Source organism: Melopsittacus undulatus, chromosome Z (genome assembly GCF_012275295.1).
Source record: "Melopsittacus undulatus isolate bMelUnd1 chromosome Z, bMelUnd1.mat.Z, whole genome shotgun sequence".
NCBI classification, from domain to species: domain Eukaryota; kingdom Metazoa; phylum Chordata; class Aves; order Psittaciformes; family Psittaculidae; genus Melopsittacus; species Melopsittacus undulatus.
Window position 1 is genome coordinate 98,491,797 of NC_047557.1, and position 17,874 is coordinate 98,509,670.

The window sequence follows — 17,874 nt, forward strand, 5'->3', positions numbered from 1 at the left end:
CAATGAAATATCCATCCGTTCTGTGATGGGTAATACTTGTAGGGCACTTTCAGATTATATAAAGTTGTGTTTATAAATTCTGTGCTGTCAGCAGGAAGATACTGTTGTGTGATGAGTCTGGAGTTTTCAGATATGTACGTGAAATCAACCACTACCTAGGAAAAACGGAAGTGAAAATTGTTTGCAATGAATATTCCTCCTCTTTGTAAATTAGGAGTATAAAGAAACTGAAGGATTACCTGTTGCAAAAGATAACACACATCTTGATGTATTCATTGAATTACTCTGAGGTATGAGCAAATGCTCACTGTTAGTTATTTATATTGGTTAAATCTTCAGATCTGGTGCAATTGTAGATGAAGCTTGCAGGGCCTAGAGCTGCAACTGATTCTTGAAGGGAGATTGTTGCAGCTGTGTCCAGCTACAATAATGAACCTCAGACTGAAGAGATCTGCCTCTGCACAGGGCTTTCACATTCATAAATTCATTTTGTTGCAGTTGGACACCTGTACATCCTACTACAAAAATGATCTGAATTTTATAAATGTTTATGGACAATTATGATAAGAAGCCTTTATGCTGAGATCATATTTTTTGGTTGACTATCAAATACCTGTGTTGATTATTCAAAAAATACCTCAAAAAATGAGCACTGGTGGTGAAACAGCTTGATCAGCTTTTAAAATATTGTGTTATTTTCATACATTAAGATGTTTTGTGGATATATGTCTATGGAATTTATTAATCTTGCCAAATTTCAAATTTAGTATTGTTTTTATTATAGTTACTACAACAGTATATTAGTCCGTATAGTAACTTCTATAGGAAGTAAAGCCCCATCCAACGAAAACCTCGAATATACCAACTGCGTCTCAAGCAGTATGAGTTCTGTTTCCTCCACATACATGCTAGTTCTGAATATGAGACCTGTCAAGTGTATTTATGCAGTTTTGTCTGGCTTGCTTCAGGCAAGGAACATTTGTACTATTTGCAGCCCCGAATCATTCTTGCAAACATGCATCAAAAAATCAGCTGAAAATATGTGTTTTTAATTTTCACAACATTGGTCCTAAATTTGACACTTCTTAAAGCATTTTCTGTGACAAAGCTCATAATTAAGATGGTGAAAAAATACCTGTGAAGTATATTGGTGTGCAATTTTTCATTTTCTTTTTTTTTTTAAAAAATTCAGCTCCTATGGGATTTGGTTGGTGGTTTTTTTTGGTTTTGGTTCTGTTTGTTTAGATGGTTGTTTTTTTATTTTCATGTTACATCACTAGGAATTGGTATAAAAGGTTCCACATTCAAGGTTTTAGTACACCCAGTACTCAATAGTTGAAAGATTTTCTATTGCTATTAATAAGATTTCAGTTTGCAGATGCACTATGGTAACAATGAATGTGTTTCAGTTTGAAGTACTTTTTTCTTCAATAAGAATTCTGAAATAAAAAGTAATGGCTGATCTTGTAATCATAATTTTGCCCACCAGCCTCTGATCTTTAAATGTGTATGCTGGGGAGAGACCCTTCATTAGGGACTGTAGTGATAGGACAAGGGGTAATGGGTTAAAACTTAAACAGGGGAAGTTTAGATTGAATATAAGGAAGAAATTCCTTATTGTTAGGGTGGTGAGGCACTGAAATGGGTTGCCCAGGGAGGTTGTGAATGCTCCATCCCTGGCAGTGTTCAAGGCCAGGGTGGACAGAGCCTTGGGTGACATGGTTTAATGTGAGGTGTCCCTACCCATGGCAGGGGAGTTTGGAACTGGATGGTCTTAAGGTCATTTCCAACTCTAACTATTCTACGATTTTATGTAAAAGTGCAAATTTCAGATACTTTCTAATCATGTGTTTTGCCCAGTTAAATGTGTGCCTTGAGGATCTAACATAGAATGTGATAGATTTAAAATAACTGAATTATGTCATTCTCTGCTGAGTTAAATCAAGTCTTTTGTCTATACACATTTTTCTTTGTCTGGGAAATGTATAGACATGTATATAACACACAAGCATATACAATACTGTATATTAACAGAATCAAGCCACATATCTGTAGTTAATGACACAGAAGCAATGTCTGCTGTACTAAACATTGTTTTCCACAGCTTTGGTTTCCTCAGGAACCAAACTCTTCACCTTGACTTTGTGTCGTTTTCTATGATAGGAGGTTGGGTCAGGGTTGTATATTTCTGTCGCTGGTCACACTGGGTTTGTGCTTTCTTTTCACTCTGGGCTTGTGCTTTCTGTTCCAGTGCAAGTGAAAATATTAGAATCTGAGTGATTGATTAACTGCCTGGTTTAAGCTTTGCGCTGATACCACATGGTCTGGGAGGTTTCGACAACTTTGAAAATCTTGCCTCAAGCATACACTGAAGATTCAAACCTGATCTGAAAATGTTTTTAATTTTAGGACTGTGATATTTGCCTACATAATTGTATTTCATAAGCATCTTTAACTGATGAAGTTCTGTTGTTTGAATTTTGCAAATATTATTCATACTTGTCTCCATTAACTCAGCTTGTGTTTTGGAAAACATACTGAATGAGCATTTGTCCAGATGTGTGTTGGTTGATAATAAAATGAAGCTAAGAGCAAGTCTTACTATGTACTATGTTTATGAACAGCCATAGAATCATGGGTTAGAAGGAACATTAGAGATCATCTAGTTCCAACCCCTTGCCATGGGCAGAGGTACAGTGTCACCTAAAATATATATTGTTATTCATAATATGTTTGGTTTTATCCTTAATTATTATGACCAAAAGACATAGTCACTTAGAGGAGCTTTATAATTTCTGTTACTGTTAGCGATGTGAAAAAAATCACCTGGATGTTCTTGGCTGTTACCCATATACTGAATGATTTCTGAAGAAAGTCCTAGTCAGAGACAAAGCAAAGGTAAAATTTGGCCAATGTGCCTCCCTCTGACAAAGAGCAGAATTTAGTTCCCAAGTTTAACTATTTTATCCAGTATCTTTTAATGGTGTCTTTTGAGTTGTTCTTCATTTAACATTATCTGTCAGAGTCAGATTTTTCTCTAATGCAATATTTGTGCTGGCCTGAGGCTGACTTCAGTCCTTTCAAACCACTGTTCTTATACTGGATGGAAAGGTGCACTTGTAAAAAGTGCAGGTAGAAGTTTTGAGAACCAATAGATTTCATAAATTATTAAACTCAGCAAATTATATATGTTCTCTTCTAATTACAGTTTTTGTATGTTTAGCTTACAGCACTGAAACAGTTTCTGTTGGTTAGTGTTTTTTGAATAATGATGGGAATATTTTGCATCTGTTTTGGTTGAAACATGATTTCAGTCAGTATAGTCAGAAGTAGCCTCTGACTGCAAAGACTGATCTTCAGTATGGCAGGACAGGAAGCATTTGTTTAAATGCTTATATGAGAGCTTATAGGCCTAAATAGTTGCTTTGCTCCTGTGTAGTAGAGTGATTAAAGGAGAAAAATAGTTCACCTCTTACTATTCCATGGACAAGTTTGCTTCTTAGGAGGCATGGGGAGTGGTAATCAATTAAAACCACCCCCAAAAAAACACAAGAGACAGAGTGTAATGCTCTGGAATGAAGAGTAGTGGGTTATGAACCAAATATTCCTGTCTGAGGAAGGGATTTGTTTTCTAATTAAAAAGTGAAATTATTATAATGTATCTCTCATTCAAATGGTGTCAAGGACTAAGAAGTTATGGAAATCATTGAGGCAAACACTTCTTAAAGAATGGGACTGGTAAGCTGGGATGGTGTATTTAAGGATGATTTTGCTGGGGATGCAGAAATGTGAAGTCTCTCTCCGGGGACATTGTGGCTTCTTGTATTTCTCTTCTTTTGAGAACACTGATTTACTTTTGCAATAAACTTGCAATGGGATCACATTGCTGAAATGAGTTTAGCTGGAAGGGATACATAATGTCAGGTGAAAAGCAGCACTAGGTAAATATGTTTTAGCCATGGTTCAGCAAAAAAGCAGATTCTGTCAGCTAAATACCACTGTTTTCCTGAAAGTGTCTTTTAGTTCAACAGAGTCATAGAGTTTCTGCTTTTTTTTGAGGAAAAACAACCCCCAAGAAGAAAGAAAGAAACCCTGGTTTGTCTTGGGTTCTATACATGTGGCCCTGACAAGGCTAGCATTGATCACTTCAGTTTTCAATACATTTATTCTCCAATGTGCCCCTGACATGGAAAGTGTTACTATGTGTGGGAAAGTGAGTAATGTCTATGTCTTTATCTCATACTGTCCTTTGGATCCTGGATGAGGAAACAGCCATCAAGAGTCTACATTATTGTGGGTTGCCCAGCTAGCTTCTATCCTGTCTGTGTCATCTGTCTATGCAAAGCCAAGAGCCCTTCTGAATTGTGAGATCATAACAAGGGAAAAAATAAATAAGCATGAAGTAGGAGGCCAGATCAAATATACCTGAATTACCCATATTCTCAGTAGGTGGCTGCTTGGGTCTGTGCTACTAGACCATGTTCTAAGAATGAAGATTCTTTATACGCAATACCTAGCCACTGTCATACAGTGCAGATATTTACAATGTTATAACTTGCATTGAAATTCCTAAAGCTGAGAATAATTTGTGGAAATAAGTGTTTCTGTCTAGGCTTCAGGTAGCAATAACTGTTAGAAAGTCCTTAACATATTTTAGAAATGTGAAAGAATGACATATGAAAGCAAACATTCCAACAGAAATAATCTGGCTTTGTTTTTTTTTTTCTCAGCCAGTAAATTGGGGAACTATCACTAGGTAAATACATTGCAAGCTGGAAAATTTTCATATGAACAGTGCTGTGTTTATGGCAGTGTTCAGAATAGCAGTCTTGCCAAAGGATGTATCAGACAATCCTCCTTTCTTATTTGCTCTTGTTAAAGCACCAAACCATATGGCAAATTAAGCCTGATTTTTATTAAACTTTTCATTGTACTGATCTTAGTGTGAACTGGGAAATGCACTTTCTTTGAACTATGCAGCCACTCTATAAGCATCTTAATTGGGAGATGTTAATGCTCATCCTCACATTCCTGGGAGTTTGTAGCTCCCTCTTGTGGCTAGTTAATAACTTTAAAGAATCTTCCGAAAATTACTTTCTGTGCAATCACTACTGTTCTTGAACAGACAATGCAGGGGTACTTGGAGCATCTCTAGCCTGAGCTTCTGATTATTATATCAAGCATAACTCACTGTGCAATAGCTACATGCAAAGAGGGGTAAATAGTTTGGAAAGCAAGATCTGCAAATGCTTGCACCATGAATGTGACGGTTTCCTGCAGTTTTAAGCAAGTTGTAAGGACACAGCACTCAACTAGAAAAAGGTTCTACTGTCTGGTATCCTTGTTGGTCCTATGCAGTATATGCTGAAGAACGGTTTACAGCTAAGGTGTGGATGACATATGAGACATGGGGTGTGTTGTAGTTCCATGAAGTACAAATCTCTTGAGATGGCTTACCGTCAAACTCAGGGTTAAGGTCTTCTTCAGATTTATAGTTGACAGGAAATTTCCCCTCCAGTCAGTTTTGCAGGTACCCTTATTACTGTTGTTGTTTTTATTGCACTCCTGTCTTTCTATCTGGTGTAGAGAAAGATCTGTATGTGATTATCTGGAATTTTTCTGATAAATGCCCTTGCAAGGCCCATTATTTGTTTTGCTTGCTTTCCGTGGCTTGTTACAACTGGGGCATTGCACCTAGACAGCATCCTAAATTTGCCACCAACAGGTAAGGTTTGATGGCTCTGGTGGAAATGACTGTTGCATAGACATCTCTGAATTAGTTTTTTCTGCTGGCCTGTGGCTGACTTCAGGCGTTTCAAACCAGTGCTCTTACATTGAATAAAGTGCACTTGTCAAAAGTCTCAGAAATTAGGGCAGAAGATGATCAATTAATCTTCTTGCTGAAAAAACGGGCAATGATGACGACATTATAAAATAATAAGCTTAGCCTTATGTTAAGAAAAAACATGTATTTTTAGGTTTGGTGTGAAAAATACCAGAGATTGGTGAAAAAAAGTGAACTGAGCAGAAGGGAATTTTCCATTAGGAGTTATTAGGTTTCAGTTTCATCTCAAAATTGAAGTTACAGAGCTACTTTGCCCTTTCGTCACTTGAAGTGTTGTCTGCCTTGGTGTTTTGGCATGGTATATTCAGAAATACATGAGGAGAAAACTTCATCCATTAGTGTTTCTGACTTGGAAGAAGGAAGAAAAAAAACTGAAAGAGGTTTTTACTTTAAAATTTCTCCCTTCCCTAAGGGGTTTGAGAATTTGAACATTATCTCTGAAAATGCTGGTTTCCTATTTCATAACTTGTGGCAATTTTTTCTCAATTAAAATAAAGGTATAATGATTATGGAGTTTAGTCAAAACCTCACTGCCCAGTAATCTGCAAACCAGCATTGCTGAACCCACCGCAATAGGGCAACAAACATGTATTTCCTTAGGGACATTATTAAACACCCTGCACATTTATTATCTCAAAATGGGAGCAAGTCCAAGTTTCTAAGGCCAGTTTTTCTGTTCCTCTTCCTGAGCTGTAATTCAGACCAGCATATAAATATTTGACTTAATGTTTCTGTGGAAATATTAACTATATAAAATTGTGAGAAACAAAAGAACATGAAACAGCAGAGGGAAGGAAAGGCTTGGCAAGATTCTTAGCCTTAAAAGGCAAGATTAATTTATAATCCTTCTGGATTCTGGTGTACAAATAGAAATCTGCAAAGCTTGTAGCTTATAACAAACATTGTGTAGCTCTGCAAGTTTACATATGTACTGTCACTAATGTGAGACAGCCTTGAAATTGGATTTTTAGGGATTTTTTTCTTATGGGGAAATAAGATAGTGATAGTAACAAGGAGTTTCCATACACATGTGCGTGTATATATAAACATACATATAAATTTGGAAAGTGGAGGAATTCCAACTGCATTACTAAGCAGAGTTCTGGGCAGGATACCCAGATATTTTCATGAGGAGGTTTTTTTTCTTGGTTTAAAATCCTGGGAAAGGAAGAGAGTAGAAGGGTACAGGAGGGGGAAAACCCAACATAAAAATAGTCTATTTTGTAATGGCTTTACAATAGCTAATAAAAAGGACTGACTAATTGGAAAATAATGTGTGATGGCTCTCTGGTATTGCAAACGTTGTGAAATAAGTATGCTTTATGCCAGTGGAATATGCTTCTTTTTTCTTTTTTTTTTTTTTTTCTTTTTTTGTCAATTTGTAGCTATTTTATTAATTTAATTGAAAACAAAAAAGAAACAGAATTGAATAAAATGCCAAATTCTAGACACAGAGTGAGTGCAGTAGCAGTGGAATAATAGAACCTTTAAGTAGTGAAATAGAAGACAGTAAATATAAGATAGGAACTGGCTAAGGACATGAGGAGCTTTTCCAGGGTTTAGCACAAGAATTGCACAGTGTTTTCTGAATGACTGAAACCATATTTTATAGTTATGTGTTTGTATTACTATGAACCATATTTTATAGTTATATATTACCATGAACCATATCTTATACTGATATAATATTGGCAGGGAATATACCTTCATTTTAGGTAAAGGATCAGAAAGGCTTATGTGGTTTTAGAATTATTATAAAAGTTTCTTTAATATGACATGTATCTTGTTTTCTGCCATGCAGGTCGTCAGTAGATCAGTGGGAGAGGGAGTAAGATTTCGGCTCTCTGGTAAGGGAGCAGATGAAGACCCAAAAGGAATTTTTAAAATCAATGAAAACACTGGGGATATCTCCGTGACCCAAGTCCTTGATAGAGAAGCAGCTGCCAGTTATGAGGTGAGTACTCACAGCAATAGTATATCTGCCTTTGTGTAGATAACACATAATTCCAGAAATGGAATGTGTATTTGCTTTTCAAGAGGCTGAAGTTATTGAAGGCTAAATTGCGGATACTGTTTTACAAAATTTCCAGAAAAAGTATTAGTCCTTTGGAAATGGTAAATTTGTTCATTCTTATGTGCAATTGAAACTCCATTCTGCTTTCTGCATGTAATTCCTGTCATTTATCTATAGTAGAAATCCTGTCTGAAAATCATGTATGCATTTGATTTGTGAATACAAAATTCTGCTTGGACAAAAGCAGATCTTTTAGTGAAGATGCCATTAAAGTATTGCATCGTTATATTTCTTTCTTTTTTTATTGTCAAGCTGTCAAAGGAACTTATAATTTAATTCAATTTTTAGTAATTGATATCTTTTAACAGAGATAAAGAAGACTCTATTAATGTGAAAATGTTAGCAGATAAATCTCTGTCACATGTGTGTCTCACACTAGAACTTCCTTTCTTTTTCAAGAAATGTTGTTTTTTCCCATTGAATTTCTAACAAACTATCTCAAAAATCTGTAAAGTAACTGCATCACAACGTTCTGAAATGCGTGGTGTAAATATCATGTCAAGTCATGTTTTCTATCTATCTGTTGAAATGTGCAGTCAGATAAATTGTGTCTGGGCACTCTGATACAGATGAGCAGCAGAATGTGAAATGCAAAAAGGTTAATACATTTACATGTTGACACTTCTGCCATAGCATGAGGGACCGACCCCTTGTATCCTCATGCAGCAAGGAGTGTGTGGTACTCCAGCCATGTAGGGCACAGGCTCTGGTGGCAGCTCTGAGGGCCATCTCTGTTCACTCTGTATTGGCTTCTGCCATGCAGTAATCAATAACTTTACATTCAATGCTATTTGTTTCCTCCTCTGGAAGAGTTTGCCAGTTAGATGACTAGTCATACTTGCTAAAACAGTACTGCTAAAATTTACCATATGTTGGTTTTCAACACTTAAACATCTATTTCTCATCTGGGTCAACAGTGAAATGCATGTTTACCACTCATACAGGATTTATGGTAGTTACTGACATCCTTCTTAAAAGAAAAACATTGCCGTTTCTCTTTTTAACAGTTACTTGTCCTCATTTACCAGCTGCTTCTTACTTTATTGGTGGCTTTCCACCTTAATACATTCTGTATAAACCTTGAATATTTTTTACTGGAAAATCATAGTATTTTTTTTTAACCTAATGCATCAAACCACAAATGGCCCTCCTATCTGTTCTGGCAAAGTATACACTTAATTAAGACAAAAACATTTCCCTAGAGGATCCTTTTTCTGAAGCAATGCAAGTTATATGCAAGCAACATAGTAGATTATCCAGAGCAATGTGAATGTATACCCTAATAGGCTATAGTGCTTTCTAACCTGTTAAAGAGCACTCTGCTCAGCATGTTCACTGGCATCCTGTTGTGCAAAATGTAGCTGGAAAGTTCTGTAGGAGAACACTCAACTTGATTAGTGTGTCTGTGAATCCAGCTTTTTGTTTTCCAATAAAGATGTATCACCATGTCAGGAAAGCTGCAGGATTTTGTCCCTGATTTCCCTGGTATGCCAAAAAATGGAAATACCTGAAAGACACAATTTTGTTTCAAAAGCATTCTTTTTTTTTTCCTGTTTTTGTTTGAGCCTCCCTCTTGCCCAGTGTTGTTTATGTCTTAAAAGAAAAACTTGAAAGCATAGGGCAAACAAGGAAAGACCAGAGTTCAATGAAAAAATACAAGTTCTTTGCAAGCCATCATATTAATAAATACAGAATCAGTGGTGGGGCAAAGACAAAAATATGAAACCTGTACCAATCCTTCTTGCTATACGGGTGGCTGCGGCACATGAGCACCGAGCACTGATTTGTTTCCCATGCTTAATGCATAGATACTCAAGAAATGAGACTTAAAAGTGATAATAAAGCACAAAATAGAGCTTTGGTGATCATAATATTCCACAAAACTTTGCAGATTTTGCCATCTGTGCACCTTAAAATGTTTTAAATTAGCTAAGAATATTTAATATATTTTTTAAAATGTTGATTCTTTCACTTAATGTTTGAAATTTTGCTCTTCGCTGTCCTTTTTTCTCCTGAAGTAATATTGAAAAAAAAAGTAGGAGTTTTTCTGTGTATTCATTGCGAGAGAAATGTGGTTAAATTAGGAGTACTGAATTCTACTCAGACAACTGTTGATTGTCTGAGTTAGTTCTCACTTTCTACTGTTTATTTTTAAATATTTTACTTTTTAATAAAAGACAGAAAATACTTTAAAATAGAGTGAAAAAACCTGTCTGAAGTTCAGTGCCTGCCTGTCACTTTGGTGCAGACCATTTGTGTGGCAGTCATGCTTTCAGATAAGTTTAGATTTTGCTTGTTAACAAAAAAAACTCAGCTGGCAAGAGGAATGTAAAGCAGATTACATTAATGACACCCATTACCTACTAAACCCCAAATTTATTTATCCAACTGATTTATGAGTTTATTTTTCATAAAATCAGTTAAATTGCTCAAAAATGGACAAATATGTGGAATTCCAACAAAATATTAATGTTAGGCTGATTAGTTGTCATAGTATTTCTGACTTAATCATCTGCATATTTGAAAATGTGATGGTTTCTATTGAGGAAATGAAACTATGCCAGAGGGGGCTGGGTGACACAGCAGAAACCCAAAAACCACTATGTTGAAATTAGCCATTAATATTTTTTTTTTTCCTTATGGGTATGGAACAATGCTAATGAATTGTGTTTGCCAATGGAAGCATGCCAGATGTTTCTGGTGTGTTTCACCTTGTTATCTTTCTGGGGTGCCTCCTTAAAGGTCAGAGCATGTTGGTCATCTTTACTTCTAAGTGGAAGCTGTTCATGAAGAAGAGCAAGAGGATTTAGGGATGTTATTACTCCCAGCAAAGACAGGTTGCTTTAGAAAAGTGTGTAGTAATTCCTTTTTTTTTCTTCTAAAGAGGTTTGATAAAGAGCATCCTTGTAGGAATCCTCTGGGTTAGAGTAAACCAGTGGATTTACCCTGAATGGGTTTTTTAGGGAACTTGTTTTATCCTGTCAATGAAACTACTAAACGATGCTCTGAAGAAGGGGCTTAAGCAGAATATGGGCATACTGTTGAGTTGCTTCTGGGTTGGTGAGATAAGCAGGTAGCCTAGAGCCCTTAATTATTTGGAACAAAAGGTGTTCAGTTGTACAAATGTGCCCCAAAATCATGTCCTAGGTTTTCTCTCAAGATTTGAATAAATAAAACTAGTTGGAAATTTCAGAAAATAGCAAATCATTTAGCATTTAAAAGTGCAGTTGTGGAAAAACAGATGAAGGAACTTGGTACGGAGACTTAAGATGGATTTTCTTGTTGAAATCACTGAAGTACATAGGAACCAAAGGTTGCCAATTCAGAGTTTGCTTCAGATCCATTTTTCTGACTCTGTCAGAGCAGAAATATCCGCGATTTTCAGTTGTATCCTTCAGAAAAAACAAATGAACAAAAAAAAAAAAATCAAGTGCTTCTGAAAAGAGCTGCAATAACAGAACTAAAGGATTCTAGTGAGGGTGAACTCTAGTTGTAATAAGTGTTGGTAAAAGAGTAAAAGATGAATGAATTGGGAAATAGAAGTTCAAAGTCCAGGTCTACAGCCTCTTATACAGCAGTGGCAAAGTGCCAGTCAGTTGACAGGGGGAGTTTCAATTGGTTATCAAGATTTTAAAGGGTATTGCTATTGTCTTTTCATGACTGCTTACCAAGTGAAAATACGTGTAGAAGATAAATCATCAGAAAGTGATCTATCGCAAGCATGAAATAAAGAAGCTTGATAAAAATATTCAGTGCCAGTTTGCAAATTAGAGCTGTGACCAAATTTACCTAGGCAATTTTAACTGTTAATGAAGAGTTAGTTTTAATTATTTTTAAGTAAAGAGCTTTATTTGCTTTAGAAAATACTTAACAAGCAGAGGTGTGAAATCAGCTTTCGGCTTTTTTTATCATGACAGATCACACTTCTGTGAAGGGATGCTTTGCAACTGGTAGTGACAGACTGAGATACTTAGAAAACTTGTGTTACCAGGACTGAAAAGCAGATGAAGAGTATTCACTTTATGTAGTATTGTTTCAATATGTTGAATAACAAGTAGACTGAGAACAAGTTACAGAATTCAGACCAATCAACAGCAACCTAATCTCTAGTGTGAACTGCTTCAACTGAGGTTACGTGAGACTTGTTTCTGTGACCTAGCCAAACATTTAAGATGATGCTGCAGTCCTAATGGACTCTATTTCTGTGTTTAATATGAAACAAATAATGAAAATACTTCACAATCATGAGGAAAACTAGCTTGGTCAGGTGCCAAGGATTATTTTGTGAGAAAGATTTTTAAGTACCTGAATGCATTTTTGCTGATATTGAAAGGAAGTAAATGAATTTGTCTTCTGTGTAAGTACATTTTAGTGCAGCCACATCCTTTTCAGAATGATTTATTAAACTGAATCTCTGCTATATGTACTATGGAGATATATAAATAAACAACACACAGAAAACATGCTTCTCTTTGAGAAGGAAAACCATAAACTTGCTTCTAACTTCAAGACTGGTCTAAACTGTATTTTAATCTTGATTATCTGCACTGGAGGAATTGTCTGAAGTGTAAGTGATCTGTTCTGTCTTGAGCTCAAAGCAGTAATGAGGCAAGTCAGACCTCAGTCATCTCCCACTCATACCTCAAAAAAAAATGGCAGCACTCAGCCTTCCATGGGAGAAGGGTTTGGTCTTATAGAGACATATTTCAGTAAAATGTGCTTGATTTTAAAGCATCAGTAACACAGAGAATACTGTGCTAAAATATTGATGCTTTCAAACTGTATCTGTTGCATCAAAAAAACCTTGGAATAATGGCAAAAAACTTTCAGGGAGGAATCCTGATTAGGAAGGAGAAACAAAAAGGAAATTTCCCTGGAGGTAGAGGGCAAAGAGGTAGCTCTTGTGCAGCTATAGGATATGAAGCTTATCTATATGAATGAGCTGCAGTTAGATCAACTCACACACAGCAGAAAATTCTGCCAGTGGAAGAGATTTCTAGCTTGTTATATGAGTGCATGCAGACAATGCATGAGATTTTATATATTTTTTTCTTTATATTGATATGTTTACATATACATTCATCAAGGTGTTCACCTGTTGGGGCATTGGGTGCATTCAGAGAGTTTTACATTGATTTCATATTTTGACTGCAGAGGGAGAAATCAGCACTGACTGAGGAAATGCCATTAGGTTGTTGCCTGGCAGCATTACTTCAAATTTAGCTGTCTCTGCATGGACTTCTCAGTAAGCAAGCTGATGATAATGCCTATGCAAAAGAGGAAAATTCATCACTGTGAATGCTAAAAATAACAAATTACTGAAGGTAGGATCTCTAATAACTATGGGCAGTTTCTTGAAAAAACACTGAATTCCCTCTGCAGTGGCTGCACTTGAAGGCTTCTGCTTGATGTAGGCACAGTAATCTTAACCTAGTGCAGAGACTTGTTTCTCAGCAGTTACACTCCTGTCAGTAGAATAGTCACAAACTATAATTTCTATAAATCTATGTTGGCACAGCATGAGGCTTTTCATCAGAAATTGGACAATTCATAGTTGAGACTAGATTATACTGGTATTGGTCCATTTTAAGCCTTTTCATACAGGAATAGGTCTTGACGATGCAAAATGGGGGAAATTCAGGCAGTCTGTACTGGGTGTAACGTTACTCTGGGGGTAATATCGCTCCCTCATTACACTCATTTCTGAAGCATTCACTATGTCCAAAGTTTTGGAGCAGTAAACCTTCACTGTTGTTGATGGTGTGTTAAGTTGATGTAGTGTGCGCATGTCTGCACAGATTCTGTTACTGATGGAAAACTCCATCAAATCTCATCCCTCAGCAACGCCTTTATTCCTGTGCAGCTTTCCACCATATCTGGGTTGAGATGCCTTGAACAAATTGAAGGTGCTCAGTATGAGGCTCTGTCTGTCTCTCATTAACAAGCGACTGTAGGTGTCTGTAATCTCAAAAAAACCCCCCACATTCTGTCCATAAAATAGTGTTCTGCTACAGAGGAATCTATGAATCTGATGGAAACTTCTTTGTTCTGACAATAGTGGCCTGACACTGAACTTTGTATCTAACATGATTGTTCAGGACTTAGCACTACTTTAACTTGTGTAAGGAAAGGGTGAAGTAAATGAATCTTTCAACCTAAAACCTCAATTTTTCATCTGGAAACAGAGTGATGGATTAGTAAAAACAATTGCTGCTTCTTGTTCTTTGTTGTGACAAATAGAAGGCCTTTTTTAGGATGCCATTGATGAAAACAGGTATTGTTTGTTAAAAGATAATTCATATTTCATTGATCTTTTTACTCCCATTGAGATTATAAAATAGCAAGATTAAATATTAACAGATATTTCATCAAACTTGTAAGCAGAAATGCAACAACAGGAACAAACCCAGCAGAAACAAAAGTCCGGATCCTTTAATAAAATGTAGATGGGCAGACTCCAGTTCATGGGGAACTTTTTGACATTGTTTCCTAGGGTCATAAACAAGACAGTCACCATAACAGTGTGCATAAATCAAATATTTAAGCGAACACATTTTATGTAGAGTCACATTTCTTAAAAGTATAATTTAAATAATTGCTTGCACAGCTGGGATATAAATGACATTTCCAGCTACTGGAAATATCCCTCTTTCTCCCAAGGTTGTCTTATAGGATAAAAAGAAAACCTGACAGGAAATTAAGTTAAAAATCATGTTGTTTTTATGTAAGTTCTCCTATTTTGTCTTGGGGGAACAAGATATCTACTTTATATAAACTCTCTAATTCACCATATCTTGTTCTTTTTTGCTGTAAATAGTCTATTCAATACATACTGTAGATCTTAATGTTATGAGATATCAGCAAGATACTGTGATTCATTTCAGAAGCCACTAGCATGCTCACGTCATTTATGTGGAAAGCATGCAAAAGTCAATAGTTTTGTTGGAGGGCATATGTTTATTCTTAGATCTAACTGCTTGCATAGCTTTGACATTCCTGCTGTTCAACCTCACTATTGTGTCATTTGTAGGAGGAACAGAGTGAAGTTTCATTAAAGGGAAAAAACAGCAAAGGTTTGTTTATAACCTATAACTGTCAAGACAAGTTAGTGGGCTTGGATTTCCATGCTAAAAATACTCATCTCCAAACACCAGGCAAAATGAATGTTTTCTCAGTCAAGAGTAGGAGGTGAAAATGCACAGCAGTAAGAAACAGAGAAACTAGAGTTTATTGACACAGTAACAAATAACACAAAATTTGCTTTCATTGTTGTTTTCTTTGTTTTTTATTGTTATTATTTTCTAATAGAACCCCACTCTTGGAAAGAATAATGATGTTTTCAGTAAAACAAAAGGAGACTAACAAAAATTTTGTCATATAATGCTGAGTCTTTGAAACTACATTTGTTATTACTTATTAATTGCATTTTACGCCATTTAAATGTTATTATGATATCTCACTCTTTAGCGTTATCAGTTTCTTTTCCTTGTCTATTTCTAACAACTCCCAAAATATCTCGCTGTGATAACTCACTGTTTTAGGAGCAGCATAAATGCCTGGGACACATTCTCCTTTCCTCAGACCTCATTTTTTCCTACAGTGAAAGGAAGGAGTCTTGCTTTCCAATCATAATTGTTCCCAGCCTTACACAATGATGGACAAGACAGCAGATTCACAATGACAGGTCTACATGGAACAGAAGGCAAAGCTGGGTGAGCTCCTATAGTTTAGGTCAGTACTGACGGTTGCTTTGTGTATCCCAGGTCTCACAATGTCACAGTTTTTGTCAGCTGTATACTCAGATATGCCTGATTTTTTCTCAGTATGCAAAGGTGTAGTTTAGGAGCTCAAGAGAGAGATAGAGCATATTTTACTTTGTTAGCTGGTGGGAGTCAAAGTAGGAAATCTTCTGCTCAAAAACTTTTCTTGGACCTATTTTGATATACTGGCATTCTCACAACTAATCATAGATTAAGTAGAATCATAGAATCAAACAACAGTTAGGGTTGGAAAGGACCTTAAGATCATCCAGTTCCAATCCCGCTGCCACGGGCAGGGACACCTCACACATGTGTCCTGGTTTGAGCAGTAGCAGTCATTTTTCTCCTTTTTGGTAGCTGGTGCAGTCCTGTGTTTTGGCTTTCAGGCTGGGAACGGTTGCTGATAGCAAGTACATTTTGAGTTACTGCTCGGGTGTTTGGTTTTTTTCCAAGGCCTTTTTTCTGAGCTCATGCTCTGCCAGGGAAGAGGGGAGGCCGGGAGGAAGGAGAGACAGGACACCTGACCCAGGCTAGCCAAAGAGGTATTCCATACCATAGCACATCATGCCCAGGATGTAACTGGGAGAGACCCGGAAGGGGCTGGAGCTCTGGGGGGATGGAGGAGGTATTGGTCAGTGCTCGGTCGGGCAGGGTGGAGTGAGTTATGGGTCGGTGGTTGGTGAGATGTTGTATTCTCTTCACTTGTTATTGGCTTTATCATTGTTATTTGTAGTAGTAGCAGCAGTAGTAATTTGTGTTATACCTTAGCAATTAAACCGTTCTTATCTCAACCCGTGGGAGCTACATTCTTTGGATTCTCCTTCCTAACTCTCCGGGAGCCAGGGGAACAAGGTGGGGAGTGAGGGAACGAGTTTGGCAGACTTGGTTTAAACCACGACACCATGTCACCCAAGGCTTCATCCAACCTGGCCTTGAACAGTGCCAGGGATGGAGCATTCACAACCTCCCTGGGCAACCCATTCCAGTGCCTCACCACCCTCACAGGAAAGAATTTCTTCCTTATATCTAACCTGAACAGCCCCTGTTTCAATTCGAATCCATAATCTTTTGTCCTATCATGGCAGTCCCTAGCGAAGAGTCCCTCCCCAGCATCCCTAGAGGCCCCCTTCAGATACTGAAAGGCTGCTATGAGGTCTCCACGCAGCCTTCTCTTCTCCAGGCTGAACAGACCCAACTTTCTCAGCCTGTCTTCATATGGGAGGTGCTCCAGTCCCTGATCATCCTCATGGCCCTCCTCTGGACTTGTTATAACAGTTCCATGTCCTTTTTATGTTGAGGATACCAGCACTGCACACAGTGCTCCAAGGGAGGTCTCACAAGAGCAGAGTAGAGGGGCAGGATCACCTCCTTGGACCTGCTGGTCACACTTCTTTTGATGCAGCCCAGGATACGGTTGCTTTCTGGGCTGTAAGCGCACACTGAAGCCGGCTCATGTTCATTTTCTCATTGACCAACACCCCCAAGTCCTTCTCTGCAGGGCTGCTCTGACTTTCCTTTTTGCCCAACCTGTAGCTGTGTCTGGGATTGCTCCCACCCAGGTGTAGGACCTTGCACTTGGCATGGTTAAACTTCATGAGGTTGGCATCAGCCCACCTCACAAGCATGTCCAGGTCCATCTGGGTGGCCTTCCTTCCCTCCAGCGTATCAACAGAACCACACAGATTGGTGTCATTGACAAACTTGCTGAAGGCACACTCAATCCTACTGTCCATGTCATCAACAAAGATGTTGAACAAGACCGGTTCCAACACAGATCCCTGAGACACATCGCTCGTTACTGGTCTCCAGCTGGACATTGAGCCTTTGATCAAAAGTTTGTGCATGTGGCCATCCAGCCAGTTCTTTATCCACCAAGTGCTCCACCTATCAAATTGATGTCTCTCCAATTTAGAGACAAGGATGTCACGTGGGACAGTGTCAAATGCTTTGCACAAGTCCAGGTAGATGACATCAACTGCTCCACTCCTGTCCATAATTTCTGTAGCCCCATCATAGAAGGCCACCAAATTGGTCAGACAGGATTTCCCCTTAGTGAAGCCATGCTGGCTGTCTCCAAGCACCTTGTTTTTCATGTGTCTTAGCATGCCTTCCAGGAGAATCTGCTCTGAGATTTTGCCAGACACAGAGGTGAGACTGACTGGTCTGTAATCCCCTGAGTCTTCCATTTTTCCTTT

General features: G+C 37.6%; 1 protein-coding gene across 1 annotated transcript in view; it reads left to right on the forward strand.

The window, feature by feature from the left end:
* Positions 1–17,874, forward strand: part of CDH13 (cadherin 13) — a 510,139-nt gene that overhangs the window by 227,480 nt on the left and 264,785 nt on the right. Inside the window, exon 5 of the mRNA XM_031051836.2 lies at positions 7,647–7,799. Within this exon, the coding sequence (XP_030907696.1) occupies positions 7,647–7,799 (153 nt within the window). The remainder of the gene's footprint in view (positions 1–7,646; positions 7,800–17,874) is intronic.